Source organism: Trichechus manatus, unplaced genomic scaffold, assembly GCF_000243295.1.
Source record: "Trichechus manatus latirostris isolate Lorelei unplaced genomic scaffold, TriManLat1.0 scaffold00010, whole genome shotgun sequence".
NCBI lineage: Eukaryota > Metazoa > Chordata > Mammalia > Sirenia > Trichechidae > Trichechus > Trichechus manatus.
In genome coordinates this window covers 23501828-23523798 of record NW_004443946.1, presented here as the reverse complement: position 1 = coordinate 23523798, position 21971 = coordinate 23501828, and the positions used below count along the sequence as shown (strand labels likewise).

General features: G+C 42.5%; 1 protein-coding gene across 2 annotated transcripts in view; it reads left to right on the top strand.

Annotated features, from left to right (window-relative positions):
• MAP3K9 (mitogen-activated protein kinase kinase kinase 9) overlaps positions 1–21971 on the top strand; it is a 104284-nt gene that overhangs the window by 65394 nt on the left and 16919 nt on the right. For both annotated transcript variants that reach the window (XM_004371000.2, XM_004370999.2), the window contains exons 3-5: positions 8323–8503; positions 18669–18817; positions 19792–19967. In XM_004371000.2, the coding sequence (XP_004371057.1) occupies positions 8323–8503; positions 18669–18817; positions 19792–19967 (506 nt within the window). The remainder of the gene's footprint in view (positions 1–8322; positions 8504–18668; positions 18818–19791; positions 19968–21971) is intronic.

The following is a 21971-nucleotide window of genomic DNA, read 5'->3' as shown; positions in this document are numbered from 1 at the left end:
TGTGATGGGGTGGGGCACATGGAGCTTCTAAGAGACTAAATAGGTTTCCATCTTATCTTTTAAAATCATACATACATGTTTTATACATTCTTCTATCCACCTATTGGCACCATGGAAAAAAGGCCTGGCGATCTACTTCTATAAGATTACAGTCGTTGACAACCCTATGGAGTACAGTTAGTTCTACTCTGCAGTACATGGGGTTGCCATGAGTTGGAATTGACTCAACAACTGGTTTGGGTGGTTTTTGTTGTTGTTGTTGGTTTGTTTTGTTTTTTACGTGCATAATACATTTGACAATAAACTTTTTTTTTTTTTTGAAAAAGACCAAACTAAACAAAACACAACCCTCAAGACCAGTTGCTTAATTGAGGAAAGATGGCACTGAATCATCTGAAGGACAGGCACCTTGGTGCCAAGGTGAGCACTTAGCAAGTTGGAGCCCCTTGTGCTAATGGAGATGAAAAATAAGAAATCTCAAAATGATAAATCATCAGCCAAATCTAAGTTTACCATTAGGACCTAATGGGAGAGTCCTCTCAGTTATGCCAAGTTTTGAGAGCCAGGGCTTCTGCTAAATGATATTAGGTCATACTCACAAAGGCCTCTGTGGCCATCTGATTCCTCTCTCGTCTCTGATGTCTCTAGCAGGGGGTAGCCTTGAGGTCATTGTAGATGTTCTCCAGACTTGGCATTAAGTAACATTGAATCCCGTAGAAAGTTGTTCTCTCTTCAGTTATCTTTCAACCTCTCTCTATATGAAGGATCAAAATTATTTTTGGTGCTAAACCAGTTGCCATCAAGTTATTCCACCTCATGGTGACCTTGTGTGTGTGAGAGTATCATTATGCTCCGTAGGGTTTTTAATGGCTGATTTTTCAGAAGTAGATCACCAGACCTTTCTTCCAAGGCATCTCTAGGTGGTCTTGAGGCTTCAGCCTTTCCATTAGCAGCCGAGTGTGTTAACCGTTTATACCACCCAGGAATAATTCCTCTCTAACATTTCCTAGTCTTTTTTTCTAACAGAGAGAAAGCAGACTTTAGGCTTAAAACTTTGAACAGTAGCAGGATATACTGAAATATAATAACATTTATTTTTGTTTTCATTTATTTGTATAGTTAACTAATGTTGGGAGAATATTTATTTTTTCCATTTATAATAATGATGTAAAATTTCCCTTTCAGTGATTTTTTTTTTTAATGTTAATTTAAAGGAAAATACTAAGTGAATGGTATATAAGGTGGTGTCAAGATCTGGAAAAAATCAAGAATATGGTTTTTGGATTACTGAGTTTTGGAGAACTATGCTTATCTTACTGATTGTAGCGAAATGTCCCTTATTAGTGCATATTTTGTCTTGAACTGTTATTCAGGTTTTGTCTGTGATCTTTCCATATAGAATGTGGAAGGCCCTTGAGGGTAGAATCCTCAGCGTATCTTTCCTTGTATCCTCCACCTACACCCCCACCTCCTGGGCACCAGCTGGTTGTTGTGTTAGTCACTAGAGCATGCCTGGCTGAGGTATTGTGCTTTCTTCACTCTGTTATCCTGGATGGTACAGGCTGCCTCCCCACAGTGCCTCAGGGACTGATAACACTGGGGGATGGCCCCTGTCGTGCCCCGCACCAACATCATGAAGAAGTGGACAGTCTAAGAAAACGCACAGACATTCGTTCAGTCAAGTAAGTAACCAGTGAGGGTGGGTTCTTTCAGAGAGCCTGTTCCTGTGATAGGTCCCTGGGGAGAGGGGAGGATCCAGAAGAAAGAGAATGAGTTTTTTGCCCTCAAGGAGTCATATTCTGTTACATTCTAGAGGAAATGATGAGACATATGTACATACAACAATTGGGAATGAGTAAAAGAAGTATGCTGTTGTGTGCCATCGAGTCGATTTGACTCATAGTGACCCTATAGGACAGAGTGGAACTGCCCCAAAGGGTTTTCAAGGCTGTAAATCTTTTTTTTTTTTAATTAAACTTTAGATGAAGGTTTACAGTAACTTCTCATTAAACAGTACATGTAGTGTTTTATGACATTGGTTAACAACCCCATGACGTGTCAGTGCTCTCCTTTCTCGACCTTGGGTTCTCTATTACCAGCTTTTCTGTCCCCTCCTGCCTTCTAGTCCTTGCCCCTGGGCTGGTGTGCCCCTTTAGTCTTGTTTTGCTTTATGGGCCTGTCTAATCTTTGGCTGAAGGGTCAACCTCAGGAGTGACTTCATTACTGAGCTAAAAGGGTGTCTGGGGGTCATACTCTCGGGGTTTCTCCAGTCTCTGTGAGGCCAGTAGGACTCGTCTTTTTTTGTGAGTTAGAATTTTGTTCTACATTTTTCTCCAGCTCTGTCTGGGACCCTCTGTTGTGATCCCTGTCAGAGCAGTCGGTGGTGGTAGCCGGGCACCATCTAATTGTACTGGACTCAGGCTGGTGGAGGTCGTAGTAGTTGTGGTCTGTTAGTCCTTTGGACGAATCTTTCCCTTGTGCCTTTAGTTTTCTTCATTTTCTCTTGCTCTTGAAGGGATGAGACCAGTGGAGTATCTTAGATGGCCGCTCACAGGCTTTTAAGACCCCAGACGCTACTCACTAAAGCAGAATGTAGAGCATTTTCTTTATAAACTATGTTATGCCAGTTGAGCTAGATGTTCTCTGAGACCATGGTCACCACAGCCCTCAGTCCAGTAATTTGATCTCTAAGGGAGTTTGGATTTGTCCATGGAGCTTCCATGACCTTACCCTGAACAAGTTGTGCTGGCTTCCCCAGTATTGTGTTCTGGCTTACCATTCACCAAAGTTACCACTTATCTATTGTCTATTTAGTGTTTTTCCACCCCCTCCCCTCCCTTCCCCTCCCTTCCCCTCCCCTCCTCTCCCTTGTAACCATCAAAGATTATTTCTTTTTGTGTGTAAACCTATTCATGAGTTTTTATAGTAGTGGTCTCATACAATATTTGTCCTTTTGTGATTGACTTATTTCACTCAGCATAATGCCTTCTAGATTCATCCATGTTGTGAGATGTTTTGCAGATTCATCGATGTTTTTTATCATTGCGTAGTATTCCATTGTCTGTATGTACCATAATTTGTTTATCCATTCATCTATTGATGGGCAATTAGATTGTTTCCATCTTTTTGCAATTGTGAATAATGCTACAGTGAACACGGGTGCGCATACGTCTATTCGTGTGACAGCTCTTATTTCTCTAGGATATATTCCTAGGAGTGGGATTGCTGGATCACATGGCATTTCTATTTCTAGCTTTTTAAGGAAGCGCCAAGGCTGTAAATCTTTATGGAAATAGACTGCCATATCTTTCTCCTTCGGAGTGGCTGGTGGGTTCAGACTGCTGACCTTTCGGTTAGCAGCTGAACACTTAACCATTGTGCCATCAGGACTTCTTAAAAGAAATGTATGTACTGTTAAATTGTGTGGTATTGGTTTTAGGTGCTTAAGGAATAATTCAGGTAAAGGGAGAATGGGGAAAACTAATTAATCAGTGAAAGCAGATTAATGATCAGGCAGAAATCAAGATAGGCCTTGAAGAATGCATAGGATTCCTGTCATTCTCTGGATGGCACAGCACAGAGGTGAAGAATGTGGCTCTGAAGTCAGAGAGATCTGGATTCGCATCCCATCCCTATCCCTCTCTAACTGTGGGCAAGTGACTCAACCTTTCCATGTCTGTTTCTGCATGGGTAAAATGGGGATAATGGTTAACACTTACTTCATAGAACTGATTAACCAAGGTGATACATATAAGCCTCCCAACATCACTTCAGATACATAGAATGTGATGGGTAATTGGTGCATCATTATTAATCAACCTTCATTTATTTCTACAGCAAATATTTATTGCATGCTCACTATGTGTCAGGGACTGCCATGCTTCCCAAATCAATACCTTGAGCTCTGGTCCCATGGTTTCCACTTACATACAAGACACTTAATCATTATAGTAATAGTAACAGTTGTAGATTCTGAGTGCCTGTTTATACACCAGACACACAGTCTCAGCTAGATGCTTTATTCTCTTCTTTAGTCCTCATAATCATTTTCTGCATTTTATGGAAGCAGGAATTGAGGTGCAGAATTTATGGAGCATGTGCAGGGTCACACAGAGTGTCAAACCTGGGATTTCAAGTGTGTACTCTTTTTTTTCTGTTCCATATTGATTCTTGTTACTGTCAGCTTAAACCCATTATATCCAAAACCAAACTGAGCTTCTTCAAATTGGCTTTTTCTCTCAGCTTCCCTCAGAGGCAACACCATTCTCCCTGTCACTCAGGTCAGAAACGCTGGTGACCTCTCCCTTGTCCATCAAACTCCTGTATCTAGTCAGTCACCAGGTCTTATCTATAGTTCAGATGCATCTTTTCTTCTCTGTTCCCTCTACCCTGGCCAGGTCCCTCTTGACTTAGGCCTGGACTCATTTGTTGTTCTCGGCATTTTCTCCTCAGCCCCACGTGTGAGCAGGGGAGGATTAACCAGTAAGCAAGGTATGCACAGGCTTACTTGTGCTTACTTACAAGTCTGTAGTACACAATTTCACATGGGTTTCACCACAAAGATCTGGCGAAAAACAGGTGAAATTGTGCACTACAGGTTAGTAAGTAAGCACAAGTAAGCTCTTGCATACCTTGCTTATTGGGTAATCCGCCCCGAAGGTGAGGTTTACACAATACGCTGTCATGGACTTCACCACATCGTGACAATTTAAAATCTGCCAAGTAGTAAAGCACAATAATCTGTTATTGCCACAGCTGTTTGTCAGTGACGAAAGTTTACAGTGGCTCACTGCCGGGGTAGAGATAAGTCAGCTGCTGTGAATTAACCTTTCTCTCCCACATGGGAAAGCATGGGGGGAGACCACCAAGGCAGAGAACCCGCTCCACTCTACTTCTGTTTTCGAAAGTAAAGCTTTCACAATTTCTGGTGCTTTAATTATTAGTAGTATTAGATGCTTAGTAGATAACAGTATTTCAGGACACTATTATTGAGATGGAGTCCCTGGCTGGTGCAAATGGTCAATGTGCTCCACTGCTAACACAAAGGTTGGAGGTTTGAGTCTACTCAGAGGTGCCTTGGAGAAAAGCCCTGGCAATCTACTTCAGAAAAATCAGTCATTGGAAACCTTATGGAGCACAGCCTACTCCGACACACATCGGGTCGCCATGAGTTGGAGTCGACTTGATGGCAACTGGTTGGTTATTATTGAGAATCATTAGCTAGGACTATCTGCCAGGATTACTAGCTGGCTTCGGCTTGCAGCCTCTCCTCTTTGCTGAGGGCAGGACCTCTAGGCCAGGGATTCATAATTCGGATGCCTTTAGAGGCCCAGCTTGTCAGTAAATGCTTCTGGGGAGCTCTGGGTGTCAGGCAGCAGGGAACAGTGGGGATTAGGTAGAACTGGCTGACATCTGCACTATCTCACCAGAAAACCAAACCCATTGCCATCAAGTCGATTCCGACTCATAGCGACCCTATAGTACAGAGTAGAACTGCCCCATAGGATTTCCAATCTTCATGAAAGCAGACTGCCACATCTTTCTTCCACGGAGCAGCTGGTGGGTTCGAACCACCAACCTTACAGTTAGTCGCTGAACGCTTAACCACTGTGCCACCAGGGCTCTGTTTAAGGCATTCAAATTCAGACAAAGTCCCTGGGCTGATCCTGCCCATCTCTATCCTTCTGCCATCCCTGTTAAGAAATCTAACAAACTAATCTATTTAAAAAATCTTTATTATGTCATAAGTTTATAGAAACTCATTTCATACAACTGAATCTAAACTTTGCTGACTCCCCTTCCAGCAGAGAATCTGAGGACGCTCGTCTGGTTCCTCACATGAAACTTTCACCACCACCTATCTCCTAGTATCCTGTCCCAGCACCTGAAGGTTTGGGGTGGCAGGACTGAATCCCATTGGTTGTGTAAGGTGAAGGGTTCTCTCTGAATCTTTGGTGTAAGGGCATCTCAGAGAGAAATGGTCAGCAGTTGTTGGCTGTCTTTACACAGGGAGTGGTGGGTTTCTTTAGCATTGCTCACCCGGCATTCTGAGTGCCTGCCTGTCTGTTATCTCTACCCCAGGACAGGGGAAGAGAGGACAGAGGATTCTAGAGAGATTTTTGTTATTAGATGAAATGGAGACCTTTTTTTTTTTTTTTAATCTGCCCAAGCATTCCAGGCCCAAAGCCATGCAGGATGCTGGAAACCCAGGGTGGGGAGAGGTCTTAGAAGAGTGGAGGAGAAAGTGTGAAGGAAGGGGGAATTAATCCATTAGGTCTAGGGAGCTGGCACAGATTTCTCTCCTGCCTCCAGCTCTATAGCTGCTTGTAATCCCTCCTTACTGCTGATTTTGAGAAGCACATAGGACCTAGAGATCTTTGGCTTAACGTCCTTTCAATATAGAACACTTCAGTGGACACTTATGTGGGCAGGTAAAGAAGAGTACAGTTGTGTGACTTTAGGGACCTGCCCAAGGCCTCTGCCCTAAATGCACCCCCCAAAAAACAAACAAACAAACCCTTGTGGTACCCAATGTACCACCATCACAGATTCTTCTCTTTAGATATTGAGTTTGAGCTATCTGAGAATCTTCTTAAAATGCAAATACCTCTACCCAAACACATTGCCATTGAGTTGATTCGAACTCATAGCAACCCTATAGGACAGAGTAGAACTGCCCCATAGGGTTTCCAAGACTGCCACATCTTTCTCCTGTGAAGTGGCTGGAGGGTTCGAACCACTGACCTTTCGGTTAGCAGCTGAATGCTTAACCACTGCACCACTGAGACTTACTATGGAGTAACACAGTAACAAACAGGGCTCAGAACTAAGTTGTGGGTTTCTCTGCTTGCCTAGGTAGAGCTGGATGGGGCAACCGAGTCAACATTTTTCAAGTTGTTATTCTGTCTTCAGAAGATTCCTTTTTCCACATTCCCCCATTTGGACTTGAATGGCAGGCTGAGGAGAGAGCCTTTCTCCCATCTCTGAAATTCTGTATACTGAACTCTGTGAATTCCAATGACTCAGTGTCTGGCCCAAAAGGGATATACTTGCACAAGTCCTTTGGAATCATACCAGTACCAGTTGCCGTCTAGTGGATTCCGACTCATGATGACCCCATGTGTGTCAAAGTAAAGCCGTGCTCCATAGCGTTTTCAATGGCTGATGTTTTGAAAGTAGATCACCAGGCCTTTCCTCCAAGGTGCCTCTGGGTGGACTTGGTTAGCAGCCAAGCGCGTTGACCAGGAACTCCCTAATGCTTTCGAAAATAGAGGCTTCGCCTTCACACATCCTGGGAGCTATCTGGTGCCCAGTTAGGCAGAGTTCTTTATGCTCTTTTTAGGGTGATTGGCTCCCACAAGGTGCATTTTTTCAAACTGTGATATATTTTATATATATATATATATATATATATATATGTATATATATATAATAGAACATTTGGAGTGTGCACTTCTTACTGGGACTGTTATGTGGGTGAGGTGGCCTCCTCAACTGCTGCCTTAGGAAAGCCAAGATGGCTCCCACACTACAGTGGTTTGGTGTTAGACCTTGAGAGACAAGGTCCAGCATATAATTAGTCCAGTGCACTGTTCCTCCTTCCTGGGCTGGGTTCACAGAGAACACTGTGGGTGTGACATGTATATGCCCTCTGACCTCCCCAGCTTCTCAGTCAGTTCTCAATGGGTGGAGTGAGTTCCCGGATTAAGGGGAAATCTGTCCCCAGAAGACATTCTTTTTTAAGGGCTAAGGTAAAATAACCTGGAGAGGTTCATGGAAAGTCTTCACTGTCTGAAATCTGGACAATCTGCTGTGCATCTCTGCTCCCTGTGGTCTGTGAGGGGTCATAGCCTAGGGGCAGCCTGGCAGACAGGAAGACCAAGCAGCTCCTTCTCAGAAGAGTCCACTGTGACCTCCCAGCTCTTCTTTCCCAGGGTGTGTAAATGGGCCATATGGTGTCAAGGTTAAGAGAGCAGGTTCTGGAGTCAGTCTGCCATGGTTCCAGTCCTGGCTTCTTAGTCAGGTTACCTTGGGAAATTCATTTAATGGCACTGGATCTCAGCTTCCTCATCTATAAAATGCAGATGGCAGTGGTACCTAGCATAAGATTATTGGGAAGATTTAAAGTGATAATGCCTATAAATTACTTGGCACAAAATCAGATGCACTGTAAGTGTTTTAAGAAATGATAGCCCCTACCATCAGTATGTGAAAGAGCCTGCAGGAGAGGCCAGGAAGATGGCAGGAGGGCTGTATATTCAGTGGCTTCTCTGTGATTGATTCAGTGTCTCTGATTTCTTCTGTATTCCTTTCCTTGCCCAGTATTGATCCTCCAGAAGGTGGAGAATGGAGACCTAAGCAACAAGATTCTGAAGATCACTGACTTTGGCCTGGCTCGGGAATGGCACCGAACCACCAAGATGAGTGCAGCAGGGACATATGCTTGGATGGCACCCGAGGTGATTCGTGCCTCGATGTTTTCCAAAGGCAGTGATGTGTGGAGGTAAGGTCCAGTGGTGCAGGGACAGTGTTCTTCCAGGTGTATTTTGACTGCACACATGCTTCAAGACTTGGAGAATCAAGGTTACATAGAATCCTAGACACTCCAAGTAGGTCTAAGTGTACCCTTAGGATCATTCTGCACTAATTCTGACGTTGTTAGGGGATAGTTTCCAAGGTTTCCATCTACCAAAAGTCCCTCCAGTGCTGTGGACAGTACCACTTTTATGCCAGCACCTTGGTGTCAGTGATTGCTCTCTAGGAAAGGCCAGTAGGTTCCAAGGACAGCGTGTATCCCCATTTCTGACTTGCGGGATGGTAAAGGCACCCAGTCTCACTGCTTGAGACCCTCCCCAGGGTCATCCTGCTTGCTTAGCAGCAATGCTGAGCTTTTAGTTAAAAGGCTGTTACTGGTGGACTTGGAAAGGACGTTAACCAGGTGTCCTCACTATAAGCTCCTGAGCATATGAGGATTCTTTGTGCTGTCTCTCTTTTTCTTGGTGGGCTGGTTAATTTTCCTTTCCTGTTATTCAGTTAAACCTTTAGTCAAAACTCTGTCTATTGGACATTGATCTAGAAATGGGAAAAGAAAGATCCCAAGTATGTACCAAATACTGTAGAGTCACAGACTAAAAATGACCAACCATACCCCTACTAATTGTCAGCCCAGCATGTTGCAAGGACGTGAATCTATTTTAAAAATCTTGTCCCCACTGACAGAATGAGCAACTAGAGTACACATTCTCATGTCTTTGGGCAGTAGCATCACCTTGGTATACAAGAGAAAGGACTATATAGATTGTCATTGTACTTCAGCCTATGAAGTTGTTGCTTCCTGATGTGTGAGCTTTGGAGATATAAATATATATTTTTAATAACTTTATTGAGATATAATTCACATATCACAAAGTTCACCCTTTTAAAGTATACAGTTTTAATGGTTTTCAGTATATTTACAAAGTTGTCCATCGATCACCACTGTATTATTTTCCTGGGGCTGATGTAACAAATTAACACAAACTTGGCTACTTAAAACAACAGAAATTTATTCTCTCACAGTTTTGGAGGCCAGAAGTCCAAACTCAAGGTGTCATCAGGCTGCACTGCCTCCAGAGGCTCTAGAGAAGATTTCCTTCCTTGCCTCTTGCAGCTTCTGGTGGCTCCAGGTGTTCTGTATCTTGTGGCTGCACCATTCCTATCTTTGCCTCTGTGGTCACATTGCCTTTCCTTGTCGGTCTGTCTCCAATCTCTCTCTGCCTTTCTCGTATGAGGACACTAGTCATTGGATTTTAGGGCCTCCCTGGATTATCCAGGATGATCTCCTCCTTTTAAAATCCTTAATTTAATTACATCTGCAGAGACCCTTTGTCTAAATAAGCTCATATTCACGGGTCTAGGCATTAGGACATGGACATATCTTTTGGGGGCCACCATTCAACCCACTATAACCACCGTCTAATTTCAGGATATTTTTATCAGCCAAAAAAGAAACTCCATACCCATTAGCAGTCATTCCCAAATTCTCCCTTTCCCAGGCTCCTGGCAACCACTAGTATTCTTTTTGTTTTTATGGATTTGCCTGTTCTGGATGGAAACCCTGGTGGTGTAGTGGTTAAGAGTTCAGCTGCTAACCAAAAGGTCAGCAGTTTTGAATCCACCAGGTGCTTCTTGGAAACCTTATGGGGCAGTTCTACTCTGTCCTACAGGGTCCTCATGAGTCGGAATCGACTTGACGGCAACAGGTTTTTTTATTCTGGATATTTCATGTAAATGGAATCAAAATAAATGGCTTTTTATGTTTGGCTTCTTTTTAGCATGATGTTTTCAAGGTTCATTTATGTTGTAGCTCCTATCAGAACTTCATTCCTTTCTATTGCCAAATAATATTTCATTGTATGGATATATCACATTTTGTTTGTTTATTCATCAGTTGATGGACATTTGGGTTATTTCCACTTTTTGGCTATTATGAATAATGTTATGAACATTTGTATACAGGTTTTTGTGTGGAAGTATGTTTTTAATTCTGTTGGATATATTATACCTAGGAGTAGCATTGCTGGGTCATATGGTAACTATGCGTTTAGCTTTTTGAAGGACTGCCAAACTGTTTTTCTATAGTGGCTACACCATTTTACATTTCTACCAGCAATGTATGAGGGTTCCAATTTCTCCACATTCTTGCCCACACTTGTTATTTTCCATCTTTTTGATTATAGTCATCCTGTTGGGTGTAAAGTGTTTTCTCATTGTGGTTTTGATTTGTATTTCCCTAATGGCTAATGTTGTTGAGCATCTTTTCATATGTTAACTGGTCATTTGTATATTATCTTCGGAGAAATGCTTATTCAAATCCTTTACCCACTACGCCACCAGGGTTTCCTTAAATTTAGTTGTGTTTTATTGTTCAGTTGAACGAATTCCTTATATTTTCTGTATTCAAGTCCATTATCAAATGTATGATTTACAAATATTTTCTTTCATTTGGTGGGCTGTCTTTTCACTTTCTTAATGATATCCTTTGAAGCACAAATGTTTTTAATGAAATCCAGTTTATCATGTCTTTTTTGGTTGCTTGTGCTTTGGTGTCATATCTAAGAAAACACTGCTTAGTCCAAGGTCATGAAAGTTTACCCCTGTGGTTTCTTCTAAGACTTCAGTGGTTTTAATTCTTTTATTTAGGTCGATGATCCATTTTAAGTTAACTTTTTATATATGGTGTGAGGTAGGCTCCAACTTCATTTTTTTGCATGTGGCTATCCAGTAGTCCCAGCACCACTTGTTGAAAAAACTATTCTTTCCTATTGAATTGTCTTGGCATCCTTGTTAAAATCAGTTTGCCAAAAATGTGAGGATTTATTTCTGAACTGTCGGATCCATTCCATGGATCTATATGTCTATCCTTATGCAGGTATACATGGTCTTGGTAACCATTGCTTTGTAGTAAGTTTTGAAATTGGGAAGTATGAGCCCTCCAACTTTGTTCTTCTTTTTCAAGATTGTTTTGGCTATTCTGGGTCCCTGGAGTTTCCATATGAATTTTAGGATCAGTTTGTCAGTTTCTACAAAAAAGTCATCTGAGATTTTGATAGGGATTGAATTAAATCTGTAGGTATTATCATCTTAACAATATGAAGTCTTCCAGTTCTTGAACATGGAATGTCTTTCCATTTATTTAGGACTTCTTTAATTTCTTTCAGTGATGCTTTATAGCTTCTGTATATTGAATCTTATTTATCACACATTAATTACAGGTGAAGTAGCTAATGCAAAGAAGAGAATTTTTCTTTCCTTAAAATATCTGACCATATATTTTTGAGCCATATACTGATACTCAATTGTTTTTGATCTGCAAAAACAGCAGTTTTGTATGCTTCAAACATATGCTAATGAGATTAATTAATGTATTAATTAAGCTAAGCTGCTATTACAAAGACACAGATATAGTGGCTTAAATAAAGTTGAAGTATATGTCTCTTTCAAGGAGTAATCCAGCCAGTCCAGCTAGCAGGGCACCTCTGCCCCACGAGATCATTCAGGAACCCAGGTTCTTTCAGGCTTGTTGCTCCATCATCCCTTAGTGCATTGTCTTTGTCTGAATGGCTAAATCTGAATGGCTGTTACTTCTGTATTCCAGCCTGCAGAAAAGGGGGAAATGAGCTTAACCATGGTAAGCAGCTGGTCCTTAATTTGGAGATGACCCAGAAGTTGTACACATCTCCTCTGCACACGCTCCATTGCCTGCACTTGGATATGTGTGCACACCTGGCTCCAAGGAGGCAGACAGATGTAGGCTCCAGCTAAAAGGGAAGAATGGATTTAGGGGAACAATCAGCCACTTGCCACATTACAGTTTAGTTTATCTTTCTCCATGGGAAGCCATGACTTCTTACTCACATGGCTGTTTCCTACTTCCTATATTCCTGCTAGGCTTCTTTCCTGAGCCTGGCCCTGCCATTATGATGTTTGGACAGAGTTACCTCAAGTATCCAGGCATATTCTTAGTGGGAAAGGAAAGCCCAGATGCCTAATGTAGGGTCTAATCCTGGTGACAGAAATGGTAGGCAGGGGGGGCAAGGCTGTTACAGGGGTGAGTCCCTTATGCAAGGAACAAGATGGGATGTTTCAACTTTTTCCCAAAGTATCCTTGTTCCAAAGCTTAAACTCCAGGACTTGCCCTTCAGCCATAGATCCCAAAAGCAGATTTGAGGAGCCTCTGGTGAGAGGTATCTGATGAAGTTATTCTACTCTCTGAAGGGAATAGCTTGGAGGTAAACCCCAAAGCAACAGTATGTTGGATGAAATGTCTTGGAAATTGTCGTAGAGTCTGCTAGTGGGTCTCTAGTTTAGAATTGTTCCCAGGACTTAAGTCTCCTGACTCAGCTTGGTTGATGAATGTGGTTTGAAAACATAATTCACTGTGCTCCCTTCCAGCTTTCTCAGTTTACATGCTGCTGGATTTCCTGTTAGGACACAGTTTATTGAACCCATTAAATAGGCTTTTTAATCCCTCCCTCCTCAAGCCTACTTATCTAAGTGGCTCTGATCTCACACCTTTGCCAGAGTAAAAAGTGTGCCCAGTAATATGTGTACACCAGTAACAATGTTTACCACCTACAAATGCTTAAGGACTAAGCTCTGTGCGAAATGCTCTATACCTTTTATCCCATTTTTTCCTCACACACACACACAAAACAACAAAACCCACTGCCATCAAGTCGGTTCTGACTCATAGTGACCCCCTAGGACAGAGTAGAGTGCCGTCATAAGGTTTCTAAGGCTATAATCTTTATGGAAGCAGACTGCCACATCTTTCACCTGCGGAGTGGCTGGTGGGTTCGAACCACTGACCTTTTGGTTAGCAGCCAAGCACTTAACCACTGCACCACCAGGGCTCCTTTTATTCCTCACAGCAATCCCCCAAAATAGGAATTATTATTTCCCTTTTACAGGTGAGGTAACTGAGGCTCAGAGTTTTAAGTAACGTGCCTGAGTTCACCCAAGTGGTGGAGGTAAAGCTGTGATTAGAACTAGAATATGTGTATCTTGAAAGGCTGTGCTTGCAGCCCTGCCACTATCTATATGCTCTTGTTCCTGAGCCTTGGGCAGCCTCTTCCGGAATGACTGACTCACCATGTCTGTGCCCCCCAAGAGGACTAAAGCATGGCTAGGAACTCAAGATAAAGCTGTTTCTCAAATAGATTTGTAATTTATTCATTCAAGAAATGTTTCTTGAATGCTTACACTGTGCCAGGCACTGGGCTGAGTCAGAGTCTTCCCTTCTCCCCTGGGACTCACCCACAGCCTGGGGCTTCTGGGCTTTGGCTACTGCCAGGTGCCCAGGGCCAGATGAGTTTGTCTTTCTGCTCTTTAAGCATGGTTCTCCAGGCCTTGTCTACCTGCTGTGATGGAGGCTGAGATGATCATGGCTCACATCCTCAACTACAGAAGTTTCCCAATTTGCTTGGTTGGGGGACTGCCTTGAAAAGAGTAGAGTCATTGCTCAGATGTTTCCTGTTGGTTGTGTGTGGGATGCAGTGGGGGCATTTTGTTAATCATTTTAACTTTTTTAAATTACAGTAGTAAAGCGTGTTCTGTATAGAAAAAAATCAGAAAATATGAGTAAACAAAAAGAGAAAAGAAAATCACTGAAAACAACTTCTAATCTATATGGATACTTTGGTGAACTCCTGTTCATGTGCTCATCCATCCACCCCTTTAAATAGAATCATTCTGTTTTGTAAACTACTTTTGAACACAATATAGCATGACCATATTACCATGTTAATAAGTACACTATGTCAAAAAATATACTAGTCTATATATTACATATATATGTTAAGAAATATGTCATCATTTTGAATGAGGGTTTGGTTAACAACATCAAGAGGAATAATTCTGTTACTTTTCAACTTGCAAAGTGCTTTCACGTGTATTAGTTGACTTACCTCTGCCGAAGATTATTAAATAGTGTGGTTTCTGGAATGTGGGGTCACAGTCGATTACCAAGCCCACCCCATTCAAGGGAGGCCCTTTCCTCTCAGAGCCTGGGCCACCTAGTTGACAGTCTTAGAGATGAAACAGGTTAATAAGAAAAATAGTTCTGGTCCAGCCCAGGTGTGGAATTGCTATACCTTTGGCTGTGAAGGGTTGCTATCCACTTTAATGCTTTGAAAACAATAAAATAGATGGCCTCCCTACTTCTGACCCTACCAAATATTTGAAGGGATTACTGAGCCTCTGGAGGTGGTTAATTATTGACACAAATGTGATTTCCCTGAGGGTTTGGGTTTAGGCAGTGAGGACTCCTGGGAAATTGCAGGTAAGTTCTCCGGGAGCCAGTGGTTCTCTGTTGAGGGGAGGGACTTAGAAGCAGTGCTTTAGTTGAGCTGGCCCTTCCAGGTTGCTTGTAATTAGTGTTGCAAGGACTTCTTGACCTTTTCAACCCTGGAGGGCGACAGAGTAGGCTAAACCTGAGGTAAATCATGTTGACTTCTACTGCCCACCTACCCCTGGAGCTCAGAACTTTCTTTTATTTTCTCAGTTTCCTTCTTGGATTCTGTTCCTGCCAAAGGAATACCGAGTCTTCATTTATATCCCCCACCTTCTATTATAAAATAAAGAGGAGCATTGTCAGAGGAAAACTTTGACTGGGTTAGACATCCCTCTTGCCTAAATGCTGGTGTCCCTCAGCAAGGCTCTACCTAACCCTCACCAGACACCTCATGTCAGGCCCTTTCCACTTGTCAGCCATTGGTGGTCATTTCTGGATGAGGAATACTAGCTATTACTATTATTTATTCCTAGCAATTGCTTTGTGAGGTAGGTATTGCTGTCCTTGTTTTATAGGTGAGGCAACTAAGGCTGAGTGAAGTAAATTTGCTTTCTTAAGGTCACACAGCTGGTAAGTGGTAAAGCCAGCATTTGACTCAAGTCTATCTTAGGTAGCATTCTTGCCTCTCAGCAGCAGTTATCACATTTCTCTTAGCTGTGTTGTTATTAGTTGCCATCGAGTCAGTTTCAATTCATGGTGACCCCACGTGTGCAGAGTAGAACTGCCCCATAGGGCTTTCACGGCTGTAACCTTTCAGAAGCAGATTGCCCGGCCTGTCTTGCAAGGCACCCCTGGGTGGGTTCGAACTGCCAGCCTTTTGGTAGTAGTCGAGCACTTATCCATTTCTGCCACCTAGGGGTTCCTCTCTTAGCTGTAGAGCCCTTCAAATGGAATAGGATGCAGAAGAACAAAGAAACAAGCCAGGTAAGAGCAGAGCTGTCCTGGTTGAAGCTGGGAGGGGTACAGTCCCTGGCTCCTCCTTTTTCCAGGAGGCCTGAGACGATCTCCGTGGGACAACCAAGGCTCACAGGTTGAAAACCATCTCAAGGAGTGCAAGAGCACAAACAGAACACGTGTTTGGATCTTTGAAACACTTCACTGTCTTTCCAGATAGTTAGAGCTCAGATACCAATCATATTTCCTGTATGGAGGAAAGGAGTTCCCTGGGACCTATAATTTTTGTTCCCCAGGGGTGAAGGAGGGCATTAATGCCAAGAGATGGAATCTGAGGATGAGAGTCACTCTAACCTAGTAATATGGTCAGCAGTGCCACGTGTTCTTGGAGGTCACTTGGCAGAAGTTGCCTAGTATGACGACTGTCTGGATAAGTCACATTAAAGGTTTGGCAGGAAGTGTAACAGTGAAATTCTTGATGGTGTTCAGGGCTTACTCTGTGGCACCCAGTGCAGCCTGCAGGACCATCTGACCATGCATTCACCCACTCACTGTATGAGTGCTTACTGTGTACTAGAGACAGTGCTAGGCCTGGGAATGCAAAGATTAAAAACTGCTCTCCCTTCCCTTTAGGAGCCCATAGGCTGGTAAACAAACAACAAGAACACATAGGAGCCCCCAGTAAAGGGCAGTTTAACACCTGGAGATGTTGGGGAAGGCTTCCTAAAGTCCAACATCGTTCCCATCAGCCTCAGATTAAAATCCAATGCCTGTCTGGCAGACCTAGATCCTGCAAGACCTGCAACTGTCTACCAGACTTTTTCTGTCAAGATACATAGAAAAAATGATAGTATTTGGAGAGCTTGCTGAGGTAAAGGACAAAAACATCATCTAAGAAGACTGGCCAGGCCACTCTGAGGGGCCATCTGCAGCCCCCCGTGTGCCCTGGCACATTGGTTGGCATACTGCTCTGCTTTGGACCATGCCAGACCACTTGGGGTTCTTTGAGGGCTCTTGTTGATCCCTCTCTCTGGGGATCGGTACTGCCCTCCTCCTTACACTTAGCAGTTTGGCTCGAAGGCCGCCATCATTACGTGCCCCCATCCTAATTTGATTTATGTGACCCTCCTTTATGTCCTTTTAGTATCTCTATCATGACTCATTTCTCTATATTCTGTCTGCTCTTCTATCCCTCTCACTAATCTCTTCCTTGATAGGCTGTGTTTTTATCCTGTATCCCAGTGTCTAGCATCCAGCTTGACACATAGTAATATGTAGTAGATATTTAAAATGAACAAATGAGTAAATGGGGGACGTTTGAGTTGGATCTTGAACAACTATTAGGAGTTTACCAAGCAGAGAAATGGTGGAAGGGCATTCCAGAGAGAAGGAATTGAAATTGGTCTAGGGTCCACCATGACCCACTCTGTGTTTGCCCTTAATATATGCTGCTAAACCTGTCTAAAACTTGCTTTCCTCATCTGCAAAATGATGATAATACTTATCTGGCAGGTTCATTATAGACATTAAAGATGATGTTTGCAAAGCACCTTAGCACCCTCCTTTTACAAGGTACCATCATACATAGATGCTGGGTTTATTATCATTTTTAAATTAATATGAATTTTGTTGCTGGTTGGAAACTACTCATGAGTATTACAAGACATTTGGGGTTTGAGTTCAAAATACAAGGAGATTCACTCTTCTGACTGTTCATAACCTGTGGTTTCTTGTCCTTGTTTATTCCTGGAAGGATCGAATGCTACATGACTTTGCCTGGTTCTGATTATGAATTTGTAGAGTGATTATTCCACTATGCTTTGTACTTCCCATTCTCTGACTGACAGGATGTGGAAAAGAAATTCTTTATGTGGACTTGAAAGATAGGGAGGGAACACTGAGGCTGTCACAGCTGCCACGCTGCTCTCCTCTACTAATACTGTCCACCTTGTGAAACCTTCCCCTTTCAATTAGACAGAGGTCTCTGTTAAGGGCTCGTTAGCACTGATCTACATACAGGGATCTATTCAACCTAGTGGATATTTAAAAACTCTTTTACAGGAGCAAAATCTGTTCATTCTGGGTGGTCAACTCTATGCTTTTCTGCTTCAAAGATGTATTTGTGACTAAAGCTGAAGTTTTCTTAAAACAGAAAAAACTTTATACTTAGAAAGCCACTTCTTTCAGTTTACATTACTAATAACAACAACAAAATAGCTGCAGCCATTGAGCATTTCCCTTGTTCCCAGTACTGCAGGAGCTCATTTAATTCCATGACAGCCTTGTGAGACTGGTAGTGTTGTCTACACTTTACAGACGAGGAATTTGAGTCTTGGAGAGATGTAGTAACTTGCCCAAGTTCAGACAGCTAGAAAATGATGGAACAAGGCATTGAAACCAAGTGTGCTTGACTCAAGAGTTTCTGCTTTTAGCTAGTAGCTACGTGGTGTTGTTAGTTGCTGTTGAGTCGGCCCCTTAATCATGGCGACCCCATATACAATGGAACTAAAGGCTGGCTATGTGGTCCTGCGCCATCCTTATGATCGGTTGCTGATTGAACCGCTGTGATTCATAGAATTTTCATTGGCTGATTGGGTGATTTTCAGAAGTAGATTGCCAGGACTTTCTTCCTGGTCCATCTTAGTTTGGAAGCTCTGCTGAAACCTGTCAAGTAACACGCAAGCCTCCATTGACAGAGGGGTGGTGGCTGCCATGAGGTCCATTGGCTGGGAATTGAACCCAAGTCTCCCACATGGAAGACGAGAATTCTACCACTGAACCACCACTGCCTCCCTTTTATATCACATCAGTACATCTATTGCATTAGTCTCCCTACGTGTTAGGGAAAATGTGGGGTGCTCAGCAACGCTTCATGAGCTATTTCGTATTTCAGTGAAGTTGTAGCTATGGTTTATCACGTGGCTTGTTTTCTTCTCCTTAGCTATGGGGTGCTGCTTTGGGAGCTGCTGACTGGTGAAGTGCCCTTCCGAGGAATTGATGGCTTAGCAGTAGCTTATGGAGTCGCCATGAACAAACTCGCCCTTCCCATCCCTTCTACATGCCCAGAACCTTTTGCCAAACTCATGGAAGGTAAGTGACCCTGGCCTGAGCAAAACTGGGTAACACTTGGTAGATTTTGACCAATTCCTATAGGATCAATTACTGAAAGAGGAGATAAAGTATTAGTCATCCAGGGAGGAAGCCTTTGGGCTTATACTTACTTAACAGCCAGAATTGGATAGGTGTTGGGACTGCTGCATTTTATTCCCCATTTCACTCTTGACTACAAGATAATGTCAACATACTGCTACCTTGATGTCACAGATGTTTCTTCTGTCAGTCCTCAGTAGCTGTAGAAGTTAACTTTGTAGCTAAGGCCTGCTGTTCAGTACTTCTGTATGTTATTATTTAATAAAAAAGAAGAAGTTATAGCAGTGTTTAAATCAGACCTCTGAATATCTTATGTATAGAAATTGAGAACATCTGTGAAGAAAGGAACTCTAAAAAGTTATCTAGTCATACCTCATCATTTTGTAAATGAGAAACCCAAAGCTGAGAGAAGTTAGTGGTCAAGCTGGGATTAGACAGAACTCACTTTTTCTGACTCCCATTCTAGTGCTTTTTATCCTTGTCTTCACATCATCCCATTGAGGTGGGGAAGAGTAGCTCATTTATTTATGGGAAATAGAGGCCCAGGGCGTAGTTATCCATTGTCAGCACTGAAATCACATAGAGTCATGTAGTAATATGATAAATTGTAGTAGTAGTTCTTTACACAAGAAAACTTCTTGGGTTTGCTTTTCTTATACTTAATTAACAGTCAGGATTGAATGGGTGCTGGGACTACTGCATTTTATTTCCCATTTCACTCTTGACTTATGATTGTGACGTTGGGCCCTTGCTTTACTTCCTGAGCCCTGTTTGGAGTTCTGTAAATTCCAATCTCTGTTTCTAGAAGGAGAAATGAAAAGAAGTTTTCTGATAAATGACATCACTGAATATCCTAGTTCTTACATTTGCCTCTGTCCATTTATGCTTTCTGTTTACTCACGTATTCCATTCAGACTGCTGGAATCCTGACCCCCATTCACGACCATCTTTCACAAATATCCTGGACCAGCTAACTACCATAGAGGAGTCTGGCTTCTTTGAAATGCCCAAGGACTCCTTCCACTGCCTGCAGGATGACTGGAAACATGAGATTCAGGAGATGTTTGACCAACTCAGGGCTAAAGAAAAGGTAAAAAAAAAAAAAAAAAAGCATGCATTGAATCAGTGGACTTTCTTCCCTGAGGCCTCTGGACTACATCTGCCTGACTGCCCTGATTCTAACACTGCCACCTTCCTGCATGGTTTGATATAACAGGGTAGCTCCTTCCTTCCATGCTTTATGTGGAGAGAGTTCTCCAGGCCTTAGGTGTGACCTGGAATGGTAGAGACTTTTTTTTCTTTTTGGGATATGGCAGGAATAAGAAGGGAGAGTCATGAGCCCAGCTCTCCTAATTGTCCAAACCTGAGAAAGAGCACCATTTGGCTTTTATCAGTGGGGTGTCTCACCCTGCCAGCTGAAAATTTGGGAAGATTCAAGAAAGGTTTCGTGGCTCTACAATGGACTGCTAGAGGGAAGTTAACTCAATATAGGACCACTTCAACATTGAGGAGAATAGTTACCATGACATCCTGCCAGTGTCTTGTGATATCAGAATGAGAAACAGAATACAGGATGGAAATACCATAGGTCTGAAATTGTTTGGCATTTCTCATGTTGTTATGAAGAGGGCTCCAAACCAAACTAACTCGGGAGTTCAGAGACTCCTGGCCTACCAGAGACCTTCCTTTTTGTTTTGGTGGTCATTCCCTAAATGACCCCTCTCTGCTCCCTTGGTGTCTAGCTAGCATCAGTGTCCATACAGGGGAAGCTAATCACAAGTAGTTATGTAGGGGCTGCAGGGGCAGCTAGGGGCATGAGGATGTCCTTATAGATTGGCTAGCTTCTTCTTTCTCTTCTCCCCACTCTGGGAATTTGGTAAGTTAATAGCAATATGGTAATAATAGAAGCTAAAATTATATATGGCTTTTTGGTATTGTATATGGTTTATGGATTTCACTTGAAAGGTCTCATCTGCACATTATGGCCCTTGCTGCCAGTATGTTGGGCAGGTGTGATTATCCTTTCCATCTGAGAGCTGAGGGTCAGTGCCTTGTCTAAAGTCACATCGCTAGTAAGTGGGAAGCAGAGCCTCCTACCTTGGCCTTCTGATCCTAAAATCTATGTTCTTCCAATAGACATTGTTGTTCCCCTAACCAAATGACTTATCATTTCTGTAGCTGATTTGGAGAATTTAAATTCTTCTTATGCAACAGCCAATCCTAAACACAGTTCTGTTCGGCAGATCACAGAGTTGAGCTTATAATGAATGGGTGGGTGGGTGGACCTGCACTGACCATTGACCAGAATGATTCAGAAGAACCCTCATAGTTGCTGGTCTTTTCTTAGATTGCTTAATCACTGACTCTTGCTTACCTTTCTTTTGATTGAAGAAATTATAGGGATACCAGCCAGTAAGAAAAAGGCAAGTTGGATTTTGTCAATAAGTAGTTACTAGCAAAAATCAAACTCATTCTCTTAATCCAAAACCAAAACCCACTGCTGTCGAATCAGTTCCGACTCACAGCAACCCTATAGGACAGAGGAGAACTGCCCCACAGAGTTTCCAAGGAGCAGCTGGTGGATTCGAACTGCCAACTTTTGGTTAGCAGCTGAGCTCTAATAGGTAATATTTATAGAGCATGTAGTATGTGACATGTTCTAGGTAATTCGTATGAATTGTCCCATGTAGTCTCATAAGATAATAATTGTCTTATGTAATATGACCCTATAATGTTGGTCCGTGTTATATATAATGCACAAGGCTACACAGTTAATGATGGCAAAACTGAGACCTGAATTCAGGCAGTTTGTACCAAAACCCTTGCCCTTAACCACCATGCTATGATACCTCTCCATTATAACAAGGCTTGTTGTTGGGCAAAGGGTAAGATATATAATGAATTTTCTCTACATACAAGTTCCTCTTGAATCATTCTGTGTATAGGAGATGTGATTTGCATACTATATAGTTGACCCCCACATAGGTATTCTACAAGTATAGGGGGCTTACCATGTTTGAGGGTCCTCTAGGTATATGATGCCATAGGCAAGTACTTCAGAAGTATCCCGGTTTAGCATATGATTCAGCTATTT